Source organism: Molossus molossus, unplaced genomic scaffold, assembly GCF_014108415.1.
Source record: "Molossus molossus isolate mMolMol1 unplaced genomic scaffold, mMolMol1.p scaffold_m16_p_11, whole genome shotgun sequence".
NCBI lineage: Eukaryota > Metazoa > Chordata > Mammalia > Chiroptera > Molossidae > Molossus > Molossus molossus.
Genome location: NW_023425346.1, coordinates 84072797 through 84094392, shown reverse-complemented (window position 1 = coordinate 84094392; position 21596 = coordinate 84072797). Strand labels below are relative to the sequence as shown.

General features: G+C 36.9%; 1 protein-coding gene across 2 annotated transcripts in view; it reads left to right on the top strand.

The window, feature by feature from the left end:
* Window positions 1-21596, top strand: part of KANSL1L (KAT8 regulatory NSL complex subunit 1 like) — a 99745-nt gene that overhangs the window by 13866 nt on the left and 64283 nt on the right. For both annotated transcript variants that reach the window (XM_036254360.1, XM_036254359.1), the window contains exon 2: window positions 18095-18236. In XM_036254360.1, coding sequence (XP_036110253.1) covers window positions 18095-18236 — 142 coding nt within the window. The remainder of the gene's footprint in view (window positions 1-18094; window positions 18237-21596) is intronic.

Here is a 21596-nt window from a genome sequence, read left to right as displayed (position 1 = left end):
TCTAATACTGTTCTCTCTGTAAGTTCAGCTATTTTTATTTTATAGAACATGGTATTATATGGGAATGCATACACTGTGTTACAGCAGAAACACTTTTACTCAGTTCTGGGTTGATAGTGATAATCACCTTTCTGAGTAACAAGTGCAGTCTAATTATTTTTTATCTTTTGATTTTTTCATTGTCCATTGGGGCCAGTGGCCAGCAGGACCATCACCAGCCCGTTTGTGTAGTAGAAGAAGGTGCTCCTTCCTCTGAGCAGGTTTAGCTTTGTGATTCAGGGCTTGGAGTGGAGAACTCGTGCTGTATTTTAGCTCTGCTCTCCCTTGCAGGCAGTGGGTGTGTAACAGTAGTCCCCCCTTGTCTGCAGTTTCACTTTTCATGGTCAACTGCGATTTGAAAATAATACATAGAAAGTTCCAGAAAAACAATGTATAAGTTTTAAATCATGTACTGTTCTGAGTAGCATGATGAAATCTCATGCTGTCCCACCCACTCCATCCTGCCTGGGACATGAATCATCCCTTTGTCCATTGTATCCACACTATGATATGTACCAGCCTGTTAGTCACTTTGTAGCCATCTTGGTTATTTGCTGACTGTCCTGATATCTCAGTATTTGTGTTCACATAACCCTTATTTTACTTACTAGTGACCCAAAAGTGCAAGAGTAGTGATGCTGGCAATTCGGATATGCCAAAGAGAAGTCTTCAAGTGCTTTCTTTAAAAGAAAAGGTAAAGTACTTGACTTAAGGAAAGGAAAAAAAATCATGCTGAGGTTGCTAAGAATGTACGATAAGAATGAATCTTCTATCTGGTTGTAAAGAAGAAAACATAAATGTGTGCTGGTTTTTTTTTTTTTTGTTTTTTTTTTTTTATTTTTTATTTTTTTATTGATTAATTTTTGTTACAAATGATTCTCCTTTTTTCCCCTAGTGATTCCCCCCTCCCCCTTCCCTCCCTGCCCCTTCCCCCGATTGTTGTCCATGTCCACTGTTCATGCCTACATGCATATAAATTCTGTTGTTCATCCCTCTCTCAGCTCCCCACTCCTTAGGGGATTGTCCTCAAACTGTTATGTTCATTATATTCCAGAAATCAGTGAGATCATATGAAATTTGTCTTTCTCTGCTTGGCTTGTTTCACTTAGGATGATACTTTCCAGGTCCCTCCATGTAGTCTCAAAGGATAAGAGATCTTTCTTTCTTACCGCTGCGTAGTACTCCATTGTGTATATGTACCACAGCTTTTTAATCCATTCATCTACTGATGGGCACTTGGGCTGTTTCCAGATCTTAGCGATTGTAAATAGTGCTGCTACAAAGATGGGGGTACATATATTCTTTCTGTTTGGTGTTTCAGGCTTCTTAGGGTATATTCCTAGAAGTGGGATCACTGGGTCAAATGGGAGTTCAATTTTTAATTTTTTGAGGTGACACCATATTGTTTTCCATAGTGGCTGCACCAGTCTGCATTCCCACCAACAGTGTACTAGAGTCCCCTTTTCTCCACACCCTCGCCAACACTTGTTATTTGATGATTTGTTGATGGCGGCCATTCTGACAGGGGTGAGGTGACTCCTCATTGTTGTTTTGATTTGCATCTCTCTGATGATTAGTGATGATGAACATTTCTTCATATGTCTCTTAGCCATTTGTATGTCCTGTTTGGAGAGGTGTCTATTTAGTTCCTCTGCCCATTTTTTAATTGGATTCTTTGTCTTCCTTTTGTGGAGCTGTATGAGCACTCTATATGTATTGGAAATTAACCCCTTATCTGATATATCATTGGCAATTATGCTCTCCCATACAGTGGGTAGCCTTTCCGTTTTGATGACTGTATCTTTCGCTGTGCAGAAGCTTTTGAGTTTGATGTAGTCCCATGTGTTCATTTTCTCCTTTGTTTCTATTGCCTTAGGTGATGTGTCAGTAAAAATTCTGCTGCGTATGATGTCTGAGATTTTGTTGCCCACAGTCTCCTCTAGGATTTTTATGGATTCATGAGTTACATTTAAGTCTTTTATCCATTTTGAGTTTATTTTGGTGTAGGGTGTAAGTTGATGGTCTAGTTTCATTTTTTGGCAAGTAGCTGTCCAATTTTCCCAGCACCATTTATTGAAGAGGCTGTCCTTACTCCACTGTATGCTCTTGCCACCTTTGTCAAATATTAATTGAGCATATTGCCTAGGGTCCATTTCTGGGTTCTCTATTCTGTTCCACTGGTCTATATACCTGTTCTTGTGCCAGTACCAGGCTGTTTTGATTATGGTGGCTTTGTAGAATAACCTGAAATCTGGTATTGTGATCCCTCCAACTTTGTTCTTTTTTTTCAAGATTGCTGTGGCTATTCGAGGCCTTTTTTGGTTCCATATGAACTTTTGAAGTAATTGTTCTAATTCTTTGAAGTATGCCGTTGGTATTTTGATGGGGATTGCGTTGAATCTATAGATTGCTTTGGGTAATATGGACATTTTAATGATGTTAATTCTCCCAATCCATGAACAGGGTATGTTCTTCCACTTTTTTACATCTTGCTCTATTTCATTTTTCAAAGTCCTGTAGTTTTCTGCGAATAGGTCCTTTATCTCTTTGGTTAAGTTTATTCCTAGGTATCTTAATTTTTTTGCCGCAATGGTAAATGGGATTGTTTGCCTAGTTTCTCTTTCTGTGAGTTCATCATTGGTGTATAAGAATGCCATCGATTTCTTGACGTTAATTTTGTATCCTGCAACTTTGCCAAATTCATTTACTAAGTCTAGTAAGCTTTTGGTGGAGTCTTTGGGATTTTCTATGTACAGTATCATGTCATCTGCAAATAATGACAATTTCACGTCCTCCTTTCCAATTTGGATCCCTTTTATTTTTTCTTCCTGTCTGATTGCTGTGGCTAAGACTTCCAGTACTATGTTAAATAGGAGTGGCGAAAGTGGGCATCCTTGCCTTGTTCCTGTTCTTAAGGGAAATGCTTTTAGTTTTTGCCCATTGAGTATGATGTTGGCTGTAGGTCTTTCATATATGGCCTTTATTATGTCTAGGTATGATCCCTCAATTCCCACACTGCTGAGCGTTTTTATCAGAAATGGATGCTGGATTTTGTCAAAGGCTTTTTCAGCATCTATTGATATGATCATGTGGTTTTTATTCTTCAATTTATTTATGTGGTGTATCACATTTATGGATTTGCGAATATTGTACCAGCCTTGCATCCCTGGGATGAATCCCACCTGGTCATGGTGGATAATTTTTCTGGTGTATTGCTGGATTCGATTTGCTAGTATTTTGTTCAGGATTTTGGCATCTATGTTCATCAGGGATATTGGCCTGTAGTTTTCTTTCTTTGTTGTGTCTTTTTCTGGTTTTGGAATTAGAGTTATGCTGGCTTCATAAAACGAGTTTGGCAGTCTTCCTTCTTCTTGAATTTTTTGAAATAGTTTGAGGAGAATGGGTATTAATTCTTCTTTGAATGTTTGGTAAAACTCCCCTGTGAAGCCATCTGGGCCTGGGCTTTTGTTTGCTGGAAGAGTCTTGATTACATCTTCAATTTCTTCTGTTGTTATTGGTCTGTTCAAGTTTTCAATCTCTATCTGATCCAATTTTGGGAGGCTATGTGTTTCTAAAAATTTGTCCATTTCGCTTAGATTTTCGAATTTGTTGCCGTATAATTTTTCATAGTAGTTGTTAACGATCTTTTGTATTTCTGTAGGGTCAGTTGTTATCTCTCCTGTTTCATTTCTGATTTTATGTATTTGGGTTCTCTCTCTTTGTTTCTTGGTGAGTCTAGCTAAGGGTCCATCAATCTTGTTTATCTTTTCGAAAAACCAGCTCTTTGTTTTATTGATCCTCTGGATTGTTTTTTTGGTCTCTATGTCGTTTATTTCTGCTCTGATCCTTACTATTTCTTTTCTTCTACTTGCTCTGGGGTTTTCTTTTTGTTTACTCTCTAGTTCTTTAAGTTGTGAGGTTAGGTAGTCTATTAGAGATTTTTCTTCTTTTTTGAGATAGGCCTGTAGTGCTATAAACTTCCCTCTCAGAACTGCTTTTGCTGCATCCCATAGATTTTGTATTGTTGTGTCCTCATTTTCATTGGTTTCCAGGAAGTTTTTGATTTCTTCCTTGATTTCCTCGGTGACCCATTCATTGTTTAATAACATTCTATTTAGCTTCCATGTGTTAAAATGTCTTTGTATGTTCTTCTTGCAATTGATTTCTAGTTTCATACCATTGTGGTCTGAGAAGATGCTTGTTATAATTTCAATCTTCTTGAACTTGTTGAGACTTAGTTTGTGCCCTAACATGTGGTCTATCTTTGAGAATGTTCCATGTGCACTTGAGAAGAATGTGAATTCTGTAGTTTTGGGGTGTAGTTCTCTGTAGATATCTATTAAATCCATTTGGTCTAGTGCTTCATTTAGAGTCTCTGTTTCCTTGCTAATTTTTTGTCTAGAGGATCTATCCAGTGATGTGAGCGGGGTGTTGAAGTCCCCTGTTATGATTGTATTGCTATCGATTTCTCCTTTGAAGTCCTCCAGAAGATTTTTAATATATTTTGGTGCTCCTATATTTGGTGCATATATGTTTATCAAGGTTATATCTTCCTGTTGGATAGATCCTTTCAATATTATGTAGTGGGCTTCTTTGTCTCTAGTTATGGCCTTCAATCTGAAGTCTATTTTATCAGATATCAGTATTGCTACCCCAGCTTTTTTTTCTTTTCCATTTGCTTGAAAGATTTTTTTCCATCCCTTCACTTTCAATCTATGTGAGTCTTTTGTTGTGAGGTGGGTTTCTTGTAAACAGCATATAGATGAGTCTTGCTTTCTTATCCAATCAGCTACTCTATGTCTTTTTATGGGAGCATTCAGTCCATTTACATTTAAGGTGGTTATTGATATGTACTTAGTTATTGCCATTTTTGTTTAGTGTGGTTCTATTTTTCTTCCCATTTCTCCTGGTAATTACAGCAGTCCTTTTAACATTTCTTGCAGTGCTGGTTTGGTGCTAATGTATTCCCTTAGCCTTATTTTGTCTGGGAAGCTCTTTATTTGACCTTCTATTTTGAACGATAGCCTTGCTGGGTAGAGTAGTCTTGGATTCAGATCCTTGTTTTTCATGACCTTGATTACTTCATGCCATTCCCTTCGAGCCTGTAATGTTTCTTGTGAGAAGTCAGCTGAGAGCCTTATGGGGGTTCCTTTGTAGGTAACCTGTTGCTTATCTCTTGCTGCTTTTAGGATTCTCTCTGTGTCTTGAATTTTTGGCAGTTTGATTACTATGTGTCTTGGTGTGGGCCTGTTTGGGTTCTTCTTACTTGGGGCTCTCTGAGCTTCTTGAACTTGAATGCCTTCTTCCTTCACCAAATTAGGGAAGTTTTCTGTCACTATTTCTTTGAATATATTCTCTAGCCCTCGCTTACTTTCTTCTTCTTCAGGGACTCCTATGATACGAATATTATTACGTTTCCAGTTGTCCCACAATTCTCTTAAGCTCTCTTCTTGTTTTTTAATCTTTTTTTCCTTTTGGTTTTCTGATTGGTTGATTTCTTCTAGCCTGTCTTCTAATTCACTGATCCGGTCCTCAGCTTCCCCTACTCTGCTTTTTAGACCTTCCAGTGTGTTTTTCATTTCTGATATGTCATTCTTCATTTCTTCCTGTTGGTTTTTCATTTCCAGATGGTTTATTTTCAACATTTCTATGTCTTTACTAATGTTGCTCATGTCCTTACACATGCTGTTGAGCTTCCGCAACATCATGGCTCTAAATTCTAGTTCTGTTAACTTGCTTAACTGCACCTCATTTATTTAATCTTCTGTAGAGGTCTCTTGATCTTTCATTTGGCTTTTGTTTCTGTTTCTCACCATTTTCGTTATCACAGTGGGCTTTGGAGTCTGCCAAGTTTTCCCAGTGGGTGTTGGTGTTTTGCTGTTTGTGGCTCCCTCTCCTGGGTTTGGATGCACCAGGGAGGACCCACTTTAATCCCGCCAAGTCCCCTGTTCTCCGGGAGTCTGTGTGGCTCCAGCGGAGAGTTTAGCAGGCTATAGCATTAGGAGGGCCCATGCCGGGTGGCAAGGGAGGCGGTGGGAATAATTTCCCGCCGAATTCCCTGGTCCCGCCCAGTTCCCTGGGGGCCGTGAGTCTGTGGGGCTTCAGCGGCTACAGAGTTTCCAGGGCCGTGCACGGTGGGGAGGGAGGCGGTAGAATTAACTTTCCACCGCGTTCCCCGGTCCCACCGAGTTCCCTGGGGTCTGCGAGTCTGTGCGGCTTCAGCGGCTACAGGGTTTCCAGGCCGTGCACGGCGGGGAGGGAGGCGGTAGAATTAACTTTCCACTGCGTTCCCCGGTCCCACCGAGTTGCCTGGGGTCTGCGAGTCTGTGCTGCTTCAGTAGCTGCAGAGTTTCCAGGGCCGTGCACGGCGGGGAGGGAGGCCGTAGAATTAATTTTCCGCCGCGTTCCCCGGTGCCACCGAGGTGCCTGGGGTCTGCGAGTCTGTGCGGCTTCAGCGGCTACAGGGTTTCCAGGCCGTGCATGGCGGGGAGGGAGGCGGTAGAATTAATTTTCCGCCGCGTTCCCCGGTCCCATAGAGTTGCCTGGGGTCTGCGAGTCTGTGCGGCTTCAGTGGCTACAGCGGCTACAGGGTTTCCAGGCCGTGCATGGCGGGGAGGGAGGCGGTAGAATTAATTTTCCGCCGCGTTCCCTGGTCCCGCCCAGTTCCCTGGGGGCCAGGAGTCTGTGCGGCTTCAGCAGAGAGCCTAGCCTAGCCGGCTGCGAGTCTGTGCGGCTTCAGCAGAGAGCCTAGCCTAGCCGGCTACAGCGTTCCCAGGGCCATGCACGGTGGGAAGAAAGACGGTAGAGTTAACTTCCCCTCTAGTTCCCTGGCCCCTGCCCAGGCCGCTGCGGACCCTGGGCTCTTGGTCTCCTCTCCGGTCCTCGCAAGCCTACCAGGACTGAGTGGGTGTTTCTGGTTAAGTGGTCCTCCAAGGTGTCCTTTGGCTGCCCTTTCCTGACGGTTTGCCTTTGTTTTCGTTGTAAATCCAGTTTGGTCTTGGGAGACGGTCTGGGTCCCTCCATTCACTTCGCCGCCATTTTCTGTTCTCCAATGTGTGCTGGTTTTGCTGTCACACCTCAAACTGCAAACTTAGAGCCACAATGTGTGATAAGTGCTTAATTAAGATGGAAAAGGCATTAATTTGTGAGTGGAAAACATGAACAGAGACAGATCACACATAACTTTTATTATAGTATATTGTTATAATTGTTCTATTTTATTTTAGTTATCATTAATCTCATAGTGTGCCTAATTTAGAAATTAAACTTTATCGTATGTATGTATATGTAGGAAAATATTTAGTATATATAGGGTTTGGTACTAACCACAGTGTCAGGCACCCACTGGGGTGTTGGAACATATCCCCTGTGGATAAGGGAGGACTACTGTAATTTGGAAACACTACACTGTGGCCTGGTTTCCTGAATAAGACATACGCACACATGCAAACACACACTTGTAATGCTTGTTGAACTGCTAAAGTGCGTGACTTCAGAATATTTCTTTAGCAGATATGTTTTAAAATTCATTTGTTTTCTTTATTTGTATGCTGTTTGTCAGTGTTTGATATTATACAAAGATTTTTAAAACACAGTTAAAATTATTTAATAGACCATTAACTTTCCATTTATTTTTCATACAATAGACATAGAGTAATATTTGGAGTGCATAAGTGGTCCCCAACCTCTCCTTTTATTCTTTCTCTTATCCTTTCTTTGGCTGAGAGGAGGGGGTGGAAGATGGTAGTAGGGGGAACAAGACTAAACTTGGCAATCTGATTTGTCAATTCTTGTAAACTAACACTGAACATTTCTGTTTAGGCAGTTGACACATTTGGTTCTGCCAGGGATCTAGGCAGTTGCAAAATATATTAACATTTTATTTTTTTCCTTCCATTGCTCCTTACTTCTGGGGAGCCCTTCTTTAAGTTTCCAGTCTCAGATTTTCCTTGGACGTCCTAAATGCCCCCTCCCCACTTGGTTTATCTCCATGTCAAAATTCCCTAGAGTTCATAACTGTTCATTTATTTGTTTTGTTAGTTTGCTTATTTGTTTTACCTGTGCATGTATACAACTATGTGGTAGAATATTAATGTCATCAACTTGTATGCCAGTGAGGCTTAATTTGCCTTAAGACAATGAACATTTTAATGAGAACTTGTTAACATAAATGATCCTAATGGCAGAAAATATTTTTGAGGGAGCGGTGTATTAAGTAAGGTATGTGCTACGCTTTCACAACAAGAAGACCTCAACATGAATGTGTAGACTTTTTTTCTCATTTAATAGTCAACAGTTAGCTTTGCTTTACAGGGCTATTTTTTTTGCAGGGACCTATTGGCTTTGCTGTCCTCTAGGATCCTGTTCTTACCTACACTGTTAATTTACCAGTACTTCATTGGATTTTCACACCCAGTCATATTTTTTAATCCTCACCCAAGATTATGTTTTTCATTGATTTTAAGAGAGAGAGAGGATTGGAGAGAGAGAAAGAAAAACATCAATTAGTTGCCTTCTGAACGTTCCCTGACTGGGGATTAAACCTGCAGCCTAGGTGTGTGCCTCCACTGGGAATCGAACCTATAGCCTTTATCAAAAGTCCCTGACTTTGCTTTTTTGGAATGATTCCTTATCCATTATCCTTTGTGTCTGTATGCAGGGTGAGTGCAACCTTCAACAAGGGTACACCCTTCAGCATCCTGTTGATGCAGATTTGGGCTGCCCAGGTAGAGCATGTTACGCTTAGCGTGGTTTTTTGTTTTTGTTTTTTTACTAATAGAGTTCCCTCATTTACATTCTGGTTGGCCTCCAGTCATTTATATGTGAAAATATCACAGCAAAAGGTCTTATTTGGTCATAGTAGTTAATTTGAAAGAATAGTTAATTTACTAGTTATTTTCCTCTCTCCCTCAGTTTAATGACTCTTTGAAGCCACCAAAATAATACCTTTGGGTAGGAATTCATCTGATTTATGCTCATGGCTGGTTTTCAATGTGTGGCTTAGAACTCTTAAGAGTGATTCTTGGCATACATTTTCTTTGTTGTCATCCATAGAGAAGCAGTTGGCATTCCTATTTAAATCCCTGTATTATTGTATTATTTATTAAATTAGAAGTAGGTTGTAGTCAGAGCCTTCCTAAGGTGAGGTGTACTCCCTTTTTTCTCTGCTTGTAAACTAATTTTTGCCTAAATTCATTTATATCAAGCTTAAAACAGCATGGAACAGCTAACACATGTTTGCTAATATAGTATATGTAGTATAGTATAGTGTAGTATATACAATATAGTATAGTGTAGTATGTATAGTACAGTGTAGTTTTGAAAGGATAACTAACGTATAGCGTCTCCTTTCTGCTGGCTTACTGTCCTACCTAGAAGTTACTGCCACATGTTTTGGGGTTCTCTCTGGCCAACCCTATTGTTCATAGCAATTTTTGTAACATTTAGCAGAAAGGCTAGGTTGTTGTAAGAAGGAAACTTAAAACTGTAATAGCTCAAGCATGATAAAACTTTTTTTAAAAAACAGTCGAGAGATAAATGGTGATATAGGATGAATAAAAAGCTCTGCTTCCATGAAATTGTATAGGAACACCCAAAAAAGGAATCTGTGAGCTACTTTCTTTTTTTTTTTTCCTTAAAGATTCTGGCTGCCTGGCCGGTATGATTCAGTGGATTGAGCATTGTCTCATGGACTGAGAGGTCCCACTGCGATTTCTGGTCAAGGCATAAGCCCAGGTTGCGGGCTCAATCCCCAGTAGGGAGCGTGTAGGAGGCAGCTGATCAGTGTCTCTCTCTCACATCATGTTTCTATATCTCTCTCCCTAAAAAAAAAAAAAAAAAAAAATCAATAAAAACATATTAAAAAAAAAAAAAAAAAGATTCTGGCCCAATATGCAACTGTAATGTTTTTTAAAAGGCAATGAAATTTTGGGTATGAAATATTAGGAACAATATAGAAACCACTAGAGAGGGAGAGAGAGAGATCACACACACTTATAAGTTCTTTGAGTTCTAGCCATAATAGAGTGGAGTTACTGGTACTACACTTGCTCTTTGACTGTAAATAATGAGAAAACTGGACAAAATACAAAGTGGGGCAAAAGTATGTTTACAGTTTGTATAGAACATCATAAATAATTAATAAATAATAATACAAGAATAAACTGTTTCACGTACTCATAACTGTAAACCAACTTTTGCCCCATCCTGTGCATGAGACAGTCACTGTTTTCAGAAAATGGATACAATGGGAGTAAGGCAGCAAAGGGCAGAAATTCAGTGATTTGTGAGAAAAGAGAAACAGATGAAGTAACCCCTGTATTGCCCTTGTTTTCTGCTTGAAGGCACTTTCTGATCTCTGATGGAGGCAGAGGAAAGCTGAGTAGAACTCAGTGGTCTTAATTGAGACAAAGATTAGAGTTTGGGAGGCTGAGAAAGCTGGAATTAGTAGATAAGAGTACTGAAATTGAGGGATCTACTTATGCAGAACAAAAGCTCCAGAAATCTTCAGGTGGTCCCCTTGAGAGAACTTTGTTGAATACTAAGGTATGCATGTGTACGTGAAAGAACTATTAGGAAGCTGTAATCTCATGAACAGTATCCAGTACTCATACACAATTTAGAGATGTTTGAGTTCTGAATAAGCAGAGTGAAAAGGCTTTGTCAAATATTTGGAGCATTTGGTAGAGACCTCAGAAATCTCAAATTTCAAGAGTAAGATTGAATTAGCCCTAATCAATGGCTACTCTATACCTTTAACAGGTCTTAAAAACAGGCTTAAAAGAATGAAATTGAACAGCAAGTAATTTAACAACCTGTTGAAAGAAAATTTACCACTCTTTAAAGAAGGATCATAAAATCCAGAAATTCAACAACATAATACGTATAATGTCCATAATAAATATGTTATGTATACATACATACACATACACGTGTGTGTGTGTGTGTGTGTGTATAAAACCAATTACCAGACAAAGAAGGAGGAGAAAATCATTAATAGAAACAGACACAGAAATGAAAGACACAGTGATATTAGCTGGGAAAGACTTTTAAATATTTATTGTAAACATGTAAGAACTTAAAAGGAAAACATGGACTAATAAGAGAGATTGAATATACAATAAAGAATTATAGAACTTTTTAGGGTGAATTCAAAATCTGAAGTGAAACTATTGTTTTAGCTTAACAAGAGACTAGACATTAAGAAAAAGTGTTAAATCATTTTTAACATACAGCAACATAAACTATCCAAACTGAAGCTTAAGGGGTAAAAATAACAGAAAATGAACTGAGTAGCAGTGACCTGGATACAGTATCAAATTCTAACATATATGTAATTGGAGGTCTAGATGTAAGAGAGAAGTCAAAGGAAAAAAAAATTAAGAAAAGTAATGGCCATAGTTTTTCCAAGTTTGCTGAAAACCATAAAGCCATACATTCAAACAGCTTAGTAAAGCAGAAACAAGATAAAAACCAGTGAACTCACACCAAGGTATAATGTTGTCATATCACTAATTTCTGGTGATATAGAGAAAAATATTAAAAGCAATGAGGGATAGGGGAGACTTTATAGAGGGAGTCAAAGATATAAGAACAACAACAACAAAAAACAACTGCTGAATTCTCATCAGAAGGTATGGAAGCTAGAAAACAGTGGAATGATATATGTAATATGTGCTGAAAAGAAAAAAAGTCAACCTAAAATTCTCCACCTAGTGAAATTATATTGTTAAAAAATAGAGTCAAAATGATATTTCCAAATAAAAGCAGAGAAAAATTGTTCAGTATACCTATACTACAATAAATCTTAAAAGGTGTTCTTCAGGCTGAAAGAAAATGATAGAGCAAAACCTCAGATCTACACAAAGGAAAGAAGTGATATGAAATGGTGAACCTGTAAGTCTGAAATATGTGGACATTAGGCTACTTACACAGTTTCAAATAACTCATGGATGAAACAAGAACAACTAGAGAATCTATAAAGTGTTTAAAACAGAATGATAATGAAAACCTAGCATATCTAGTTTTCTGGGATACAGCTACTAGATTGCTAAAGCAGTGCTTAGACGAAAAGTTATGGCTATAAATGCATAGAAGAAAGGTGTAAAGTCTGGTCTAAGTATCCCAATTAAGCTACAAAACCTTGAGCAAATTAAACCCAAAGAAGGAAGGAAGAAAAATTAAAAGAGTGAAGTCAATGAAATATCAAACACAAAAGCATAAAGAAAATAAGTGAAACCACCTGAAGTTGTTTCTTTGAAAAGATTAAGTTGATAAGCTTTTAGCTAAATTGATCAGGAAAAAATTACCAAGAACAAGAATGAAAGAAAAGCATCAATATAGATGCGATAAGCATTAATAGAATAATCAGATAATATCATGAGCAAATTCAACAATTCTGATGAAATAGACTGAATGCGTAAAGGACAAAAATGGTCAAAACTGACACAAGAAAAAATAGAAAACCTTATATTAATTAGATAAATTAATAATTAAAACCTCTGATAGGAAATTCCAGTTCCAGATGGCTTCACTGATTAATTTTCTTAAAACTCAAGTAATGATTCTGATTCTACACAAACTTCTTAAAAAAATAGAGAACACTTCTCAACTCTTTTTATGAGGTATGCATTAGCTTAATTCCAAAGCCAGACAAAGACATTACAAGAAAAAAGCAGATATGTATATTTTTTGTTTGTAGATACAAAATATCCCTAATGAAATAGCAAATAGAGTCACCCAAAAAATATATAAAAGATAATACTTTATGACCAAAGTGGTTTGTCAGGAAGCAAGGTATTCAAAAATAAATCAAAGAAAAATGAACATATGCTTATGTCCATAGAATAGAAAAAACTTTGACAAAATTTAAATTCACTCACGATAAAAACTTACAACAAACCTGGAATAGACTGAAACTTTTTAAATCTGATAACAACATGTACAAAAAAGATACTGTTAATTTAACATTTAATGATGAAAGACTGCTTTCTCTGTAAGATCAAGAAGAAGGTAAAGATGTCCACTCAGATGACTTAAAATTAACATTGTAGTGTAATTTGTAGCCAGTGTAGTAAGAAAAATAATAAAAGGCATCCATGTTACAAATAAATTACAACTGTGTTTATTTTTAGTTGACATGATAATATATTTAAATACTAAGGACTCTAAGAAAGCTACTAAATTGAATTTAACTAAAGTGAATTTAGCAGGGTCGAAGGATATAAAACAAATCAATTGCATTTTTTTACATTAGCATCCAAACAATTTATAGATGGTACAAACTAGCATCCATAAATACGACATAACACAGAGATAAAAATGTTAAACTGTATGACACACAGCTCTGTATTTACACATTATCAGAAATTGTTTGTTGTTTGGAAGATTCAGTGTTGTAAAGATGTCAACCCTTTACCAATAGATATACAGATTCAATGCAATCCTAATGAAAATGTTACTAGTTGTTTTCCTTTTTTCTTCCTTTTTTTCTTTTTCTTTTTGTAGAGATTTACAGGCTGATTCTCAAATTTAGAATGGTCAGAACAATATTGAAAAATAACAAAGTTGGTGAATTTACACTACAGGGTTTTAAGGATTCCTCTAAACTGCAGTAATAGTGTGATATTGAGTTAAGGTGTTGAGATAGATCGATATCCTAAGGATATGTTTTGTGTGCATGTGTCGTGTATATACAGTTAATATAGTGTTCATAGATAGTCTTATTTATTCAAGGATAATTTTTTAAAATAAAGAATAATAGAATCTTTCAACAAATGGTTCAGGAATTAAATATCATATGGAAAGATCCTAACATCATACACAATAAATTGGATTATAGATCTAAACTTCTTGAAATTTTAGAAATACAAATAAATCTTTATGCCTTTGTGTTCGGCAAAGATTTCTTAGTACATAAAAAGAGCTATCCATAAAAGGAAAATATGATAACTTGTACTTCATCAAAATTAGAATCTTTTGCTGCTCTAAAGACACCATTAGGAAAATAAAATAAGACGATAACCCAGTTAAATGTAAGCAAAGGATTTGAACAGACACTTTGTCAAAGGAAGTCATAATCCCTTGGGAAGCATATGAAAACAAGCTCTACATCAGGGACTGGAGAACTACAACCCATGGACCAAATCCAACCTGTTGACAAATTGTGTAAACAAAGTTTTTGTTTTTTTTTAATTTTTTTATTTTATTCCCTCCTTCCTTTCTTTCCTTCCTTCTCCCTCCCTCCCTCCCTCTCTTCCTTTCTTCCTTCCTCTGTAAACAAAGTTTTATTGGAATGCAGTCACACCGTTCATTGATGTATCATCTGTGGCTGCTCTCATGCTATAATGGCAGAGTTGAATAGTGTTAAAGAGTCCATGTGGCCCACAAAGTGTAAAATATTGACTATCTGCCTGTCTATGAAAAGTTTACCAACCCCTGATCTAAAGGAATCAAATTTCAAGCAAGGATAAGCTCTTCCTAGGTAAGCAAACACCAGTGTAGAAGTTTGCCATAATTTAGTGTATTTCTCCCAAGATAACCTTTATTTTTCTTGGGATAGTCATTTTCCACAACTGGATCTTCTTTCTTGATTTTTTTATCATTGTTACTTCATTTTTGTTAGTTAAACAATTACATTAAAGGCAAAAATTAATTTATATAAGCTCTTCTTTTAGTCTTAGTAACTTAGGAAGTAATATTACAAAGCTCTGTCTTATTCTGGAGAGCTACACTTCAAGGTCAGAATGGGTGTAGGTTCACAATATTGACAAGAAGTTAGTACCAAGAGAAATTGTACTCAAAACAACTTGGTTTAAACAGCTTGTTTTTATTTTCTTGAGCAAGTGGTGACTGCAAACAAGCAAGGGTGGGGGTTAAAGGCATGTGCTGCTGTCCTGGGGACTGACTAGTCCTCACTGCCAAGGTGGTCTCCACTCACAGATGTCTTTGGTCTGATTTGCACTGGAAGGAGAAGCCCCTCCTTATGGTCAGCACAGGGTGGTCTGTGAATAGGTAAATACACCAGAGAGACACGGAGAGTCAATGTCAAATGTCTGGTGGGCCAGTCTTATATGCTAATTGGGAAGTCTAGGCACTGGGCATACCTCATATTCTTCTTTGTTGTTGCATTCAGCTATGTTCTCATTGGTTATGATCTGAGTTATATAAGCCATTACATTATTGGTTATGTAAGTTATTTACATAAAACATGTTTTGACTTTAGGGTACAACAGGTTTAGTTAAACTCCTTTGAGTGAGATATGCTTATCTGTAATTTGTTTACAATGTTAATTTTTTTTTTTTTTTTTTGCCAAAAACAAAACACGTTTTCAACCAAGGGAGCATTTTTGATGGAAAAGCTCGTTTACTGCTTTTAATTATAGCAAATGTATTTTATTCATGCCTATTGAAATGTGGGGTAATATATCCTTTACAGACACTTCATTTCACGTATCACAGAACTCCATTTAGTTTATTGAAATTAATTTAGTTTATTTAAATTTAATATGATATTGCTATTTTTCTGTTAGTATAATTTAATATAGTGTATTAACATAAAAACAACTTTTCGAAACTTAATTTGAATATCAGAATATTTATACTAGAAGTATAACATGAACTCCATGAAAAAAAATTTTTATTATATTTGACCATTAAGCTAATCATCAGTTCGATAGCCAAGCAAAATTGCATGTTGTAGAGAAATTTTCCAACTAGAACAGAATTTACTGAAAGAGTGTCTGAGATCATCTTTGATTTCCGTGCTTACTCACCATACTTCTACAAGCCCTGTCAACTTGAAAATGAACCTAGATTCATCCTCTTCAACTTCTTTATCTCCCACCCCCTTTTCAGTTCAAGCCATCTTCATTTTTTATTTGTGCTTTAATCAGAATAGGCTATATTTAGAGTAACAGATAAACCTCCGAAACTCAGTAGTTTAACACAGCAAAAGTTCACCGTGGCTTACATACAGTCCAGTGTGGTTTGGTCTATGGCCCTGGTCCATCTGCACCAGTGGCTTCGAAGGTTGTCGGATGGACTAGAAATGACTCGGTCACTTTTACTTACAACCCACCGTTCAGAACTAGTCACGTGGCTCCAATGTAAGTGCAAGGAAGGCTGGGCAATGCAGAACAGCATGTGAAATATTTGGAAATCACTGTCTGTGTCACATCCAGATTATGATGGTTGCATCCTCTTTGGTTTTCTTATTTCCTCTCATGTCCCACTTCACTGCTTTCTCTACCTAGTAGCCAGAGTGCCCAGGACAAAAACGTTTTTGTTATGATCTTGCTAATAACTTCCTTTTTGCATAAAAATCCAACGTTTTCCCCTCACCTATGCAACTACTACATGATCTGGCCCTTGCCTTCCTTGCTAATCTCATGATTGGCAGTTAGTAAGTATTATCTATGAACAGGTATTTTGAATAGGCATTCTCTTTTATTTTGTCCATAGTTGTGAAAATGTTATTTGAGTGTCAAATTAATAAAATCGTAATAATCACTATAAATGGAATAAATAATAATGCCAAGTCTTAACATATATGAACGTCTCCTTAATCACTTTGTACGCTAGTAGAATTTTTTAAAAAATAGCTCTTTGGGAACATTGATATAATGTGAAATCCTGTTATAATGGGTGAGTTCCGTATAGTAAAGTTACAGTTGTATTATGTTTCTCTCACAATAAATGATCTCTTATAATAAATGTTTTCTCTGACTAAAGTATATATGAAAAACTTTCCATTATGATTACATGGTTTTAAAAAATTAATAAACTTTATTTTTTAGAGTAGTTTTAGGTTTACAGCAAAACTAAGCAGAAATAAAAAGAGTTTCCACATACCACCTGTACTTACACAAATATTACCTCCCCTACTATCAACGTACTGCACAGGAGTAAGTGCATTTGTTACAATCTATGAACCTGCACTGACACATCTTTATCATCCAAAGTCCACAATTTACATCAGGGTTCACGCTTGGTCTTGTACATTCTGTGGGTTTTGACAATAAATGCAGTTTTTAGACAAGTTTCTCATAAAGTTCGTGTTTTACCATTAAGTGGTTATTGTCTTTCAGTTATACCTTCAATCTCTTGTCATGTTTTCCTTTAATCTGAAGCTTTTAATTCTCTCTCTCTTCTCTCTCTCTTTCTCTCTCTCTCTCTCTCTCTCTCTCTCTCTCTCTCTCTCTCTCACACACACACACACACACACACACACATACAAGTCCCAAATAATTGTTTTCTGGTTGGAGTGGTTGGAGTATTTTCATAAAGTAATTAATTTTTAATCTTACAAAATGTGAATTAGAGCAGCACCTTGCCAAAAGATAGAGGAGCTAAGGTTCAACCCTTATTTTTTACATATGCATGAAAGAAAGTCTTCACATATATTCTTTGTCATCTCTGGCCTGTGAATGCTGGGAGTGAGGTTTTTAACAAGCGGTTTATTTTAATGAACATGTCAGAATCTGTACATTTGGTCTGCTCATTTGAAATGTAGTAGAGCATTCATTGATAATTTTTGACATTTCTTTAAATTGATTTTAAGTCTCAGCTAATAGTGATTTCTGTTTTAGCAAATGAAACATACGTAGAGTACATTTGAGTAGCTAAGGTTTATTACAAGGATTTAGATCTAGCGCAGTTCAAATGACTTGTCCCATAGGTGACATCTGGTTGCATAGAAAAGCCTCATGTAACAGTTTTTACATGGTGTTAGTATTGTCATTCTTGTTTCCTTTTCTTTGCTGGCCCACTCCTATTCCAGCTCTTGGTGTTAACAAAGTATTAAGTAGCAAAGGAGATTATCCTACTGCTGGATAAGTAACATTGAATAAAAACAGGTGTTTGTGGAATAGAAAGATAAGAAAATGGAATCTTTTTCTTTGATAAGAAGTTGATATGCCATTCTTGGTTCATGTAATTAGATGTTTTGGAAAGGAAATCGGGATTGTATGACAGGAGTCAAGGAAGTTATTAAGCAGCCTCTGTGAAAACTTGATTGCCTTTGTGCTTGGACTAACAATGTATGTGTTGTTCACAGTAACTGTAGTACTGAATGGAAGTGGCTTGTAGACAGAGCAAGAGTTGGCAGCCGATGGACGTGGCTTCAAGCCCAGATTTCAGAGCTAGAATACAAAATCCAACAACTAACGGATGTTCATAGGCAGATTCGTGCCTCCAAGGTATTTTCTGTGTTCTTCTATTTTTTTAAAAAAATATTACTGTTTTAGTTTCTCCTCATCTTTCTACTCAAAATAATTGTTCTAGTTTTTATAAAAATGTAGTTAATGTTAAGATTTTTGATATATTAATTGCAGTACATAGACGCTATCTTTGTAATGAATGCCCTTGTATTTATCATGTTCATTTTATCATACTTAAGCAATTCAGAATTTTGTTGGATTCCAGTTAATAGAAATGATATACATTTTTTTGTAAATTTCTATTTTGTTGACATTTATTTTATCATATGTAAGAAATACTACTATATATCTTACTGAAATCTCCTTAAAATTTTTTTAAAAGGTTATAAAATGTTGCAGAAATAATATGATGAATGCCTGTTTACCTACCCCCAAAATTATCAAATATTAATTTTTTACTAGTACGGATTTAGTTTCTAGAATAATAAAGCATTACTTGTACAATTGAAGCACTTGTATGGTTCTACCTGGTCCCATTCTCTTTCCCCATGACGCTGTAACCACTATTCTGATTCCAACATTTTTTGACATTTGTTATTTTTATGTTTTTTTTTTTATTGTATTAAATTTATTTGGGTGATATTGGTTAATAAAATTATATAGGTTTTAGTATGTATGTTTTTATACTATTGGCAGATAGGTGTCTGTATGTGTCTGCAAATAATATCTATTTTCTTTACTTTGGAATTCTGTATAAAGGATACTACAAACTATTTTGCAACTTGCTTGTTTTTGCTCAGCAAACTATTTATGCACTTTGTACTTCCTGTGTGTTATTTAATTGTATGAATGGAACAGAATTGTATGAATACAATGGAATGTTTATCTCATCTCCTATTTTCTGTTGATAGATAGTGTTTCCATTTTTACGCCAGTAAAAATAATACTGGAATGACTGTCTTTCATGTTTTTTCCTGAGCCTGTGGAGAGCTGCTCTTGGCTATATGTCCACGAGTGGGAGTGCGGGGTCCTAGGCATGGCTGTCTTCAGCCTTCTCATTCTCAGGGATGTCATGGGGTAATCAGTATTCCCCCGACAGCGCCCAGGAGCTCCTGTGTCTCCACATTCTTTCCAGCATTTTATATTTTTTGACCTCTTGATTTTTCCATTAGAGTAGGTATGAAATATTATTTCATTGCCGTTTTAAGTTGTTACTGAATTTTGTGAGATTGGGCCTCAGTGTAATTAATTATCCAATTTTTTTTTGTCTAAGAGCTAACATTTTTTGTTTTTTTTTCTTTTACTCTTTGGGTGGAGGTGGTGGGGGGTGTGTATGAATTAGGATACTATTCTTGGTCAGTTGTAAATATTAAAAATCTCTCATGTTGTCCTGGCCGGTTTGGCTCAGCGGTTGGAGCGTCAGCCTGCGGTACAGAGAGGCCCGGGTTCGGTTCCCGCTAAGGGCACGTACCTCGGTTGCAGTTTGTCCCCGGCCCTGGTTGGTCGTGCGGGTGGCAGCCACTCGATGTGTCCCTTCACATCGATGTTTCTCTCTCTCTCTTCCTCTCTCTCCCCCCCCCCGCTCTGTCTGAACAAAAAATGCGAAAATGTCCTCGAGTGAGGATTAAAAAAAAAAATCTCTCATGTTGTAGGTTTATAGTCTATTGGGAGTACAAATTAAGCAAATGATTACACAAATAAATGCTGTTTTAATTCCGACCAGGGGAAATTTAACATGGGATTTTCCTAGTTTAAAGATATATTGTTTTTCCCAAAATTATAGGCTGTTTCCTTGGAATTCGAAGTATGTTTTCCCATAGAAGCAATAACGTAAAGAGTTCTCCTTCAATCCCATGAAGTCAGATTTAATCTAAATATTGCTAAATATCTCTCCATAACTTTGTTTTTGTGGGAAACTATCCCACATGGTGAAAATGTAGAGATAATATTCTAAGCTTATTATGGGGATAATATTGTAAGCTTACTGGCGATTGGTCTGAAAACAAAATGCTGTGAGGGAAAGGAGTTCTTGAACCATGGGTTAGCCCAACCCCACCAAAGACTAATAAGTTTTAGATTCTGTCTATCATGAGTTTGTATTCTGATAAGAGAGATAAACCATGTAGATAGTTAGCTTCAATATAATGGAATATGATTCATGTTTTTAATAACATATAGAAGCAGCATAGAGAGAATATTTAACTCTTATTTTAGGGGTTATTGGGTAAGAGAAGACATCGGTAAAAGGGTGATACCTCAGTAGGACATTGGAGGACTAATAGTACTTTCTTTGGTGAATCAATGCAACTAGAAAAGAGAAAAGGGCATTTCTTAAAGATCTGAAGTCAAGAAACAACATGATCTTGTTTTAGGAATAACAAATATTTTAGTATGATACTCAAAGGAGCAGAAGGCATGAGTTGTGTAAGGACAGGAGAGAAAGGTAGAAAGTAATGAATATTGTTTAATGCATTGTAGGATTTGATGGTGATGCCTGTAGGAAGGTGGAGCAAAGGACAGAAATAACACCTTGGGCTTGCTGGTTCTGTCTGTTGGATTTGAGGGAACTATGTTCAAGAATAGTTTCCTCGTGGAAGTTTCCCGTTCACTTATTGCAGTGACTGTTTCTGATTTTAACCCTGCTCCACCTGGGCCTTCAGTTGTGATTTCCAAGTCCTTTCAAGATTACCAAATAATATCTCCTCTTTGATCACTTTTGTTGTTGTTGTTGTTGTTGTTGTTTATCCTCACCTGAGGATATTTTTTCATTGGTTTTTAGAGTGAGTGGAAAGGAAGGAGAGGTGGGGGAGGGGAGAGAAAGAGAGGGAGAGGGTGAGGGAGAGGGAGAGAGGGAGAGAGGAAAGAGAAACATCCATGTAAGAAAGACACATTGATTGGTTGCCTCCCACACACACCCCTACTGGGCCAGGGATCGAACCAGCAACCCAGGCAGGTGCCCTTGGCCAGGAATCAAACCCGAGACCATTCAGTACATGGACCAACGCTCTAACCACTGAGCAACACCAGGTAGGGCTGATCACTTTCTTTAAAGGACATAGCACAAACATTTTAATAGCACAGAGCGTTCTAAGAAGGAGTCAGGTTTAAAACAGTTTGCAAATTTCCGAGAAAATGTGTTCCTAGTTAAATTAATGACTGAGTTTTATGTTTGAATCTAGACAGTCTAGTTCATATTGCTCTGACTTGAGATAAGATATTTTAATATTCTGTCTGTTCTAAGCAGTGCTATATAATTTTTGTTTAACACTTTTAAAAGTTTTATTATATGTTTATATCTATGAAATAAATTATTTTAAGGAAAGAAATCTAAACTTCCCAGTAATAATTTATATGGCCTTATTAACATTTGTCTTGGTTTAGGCTAGATGGATATCTGGC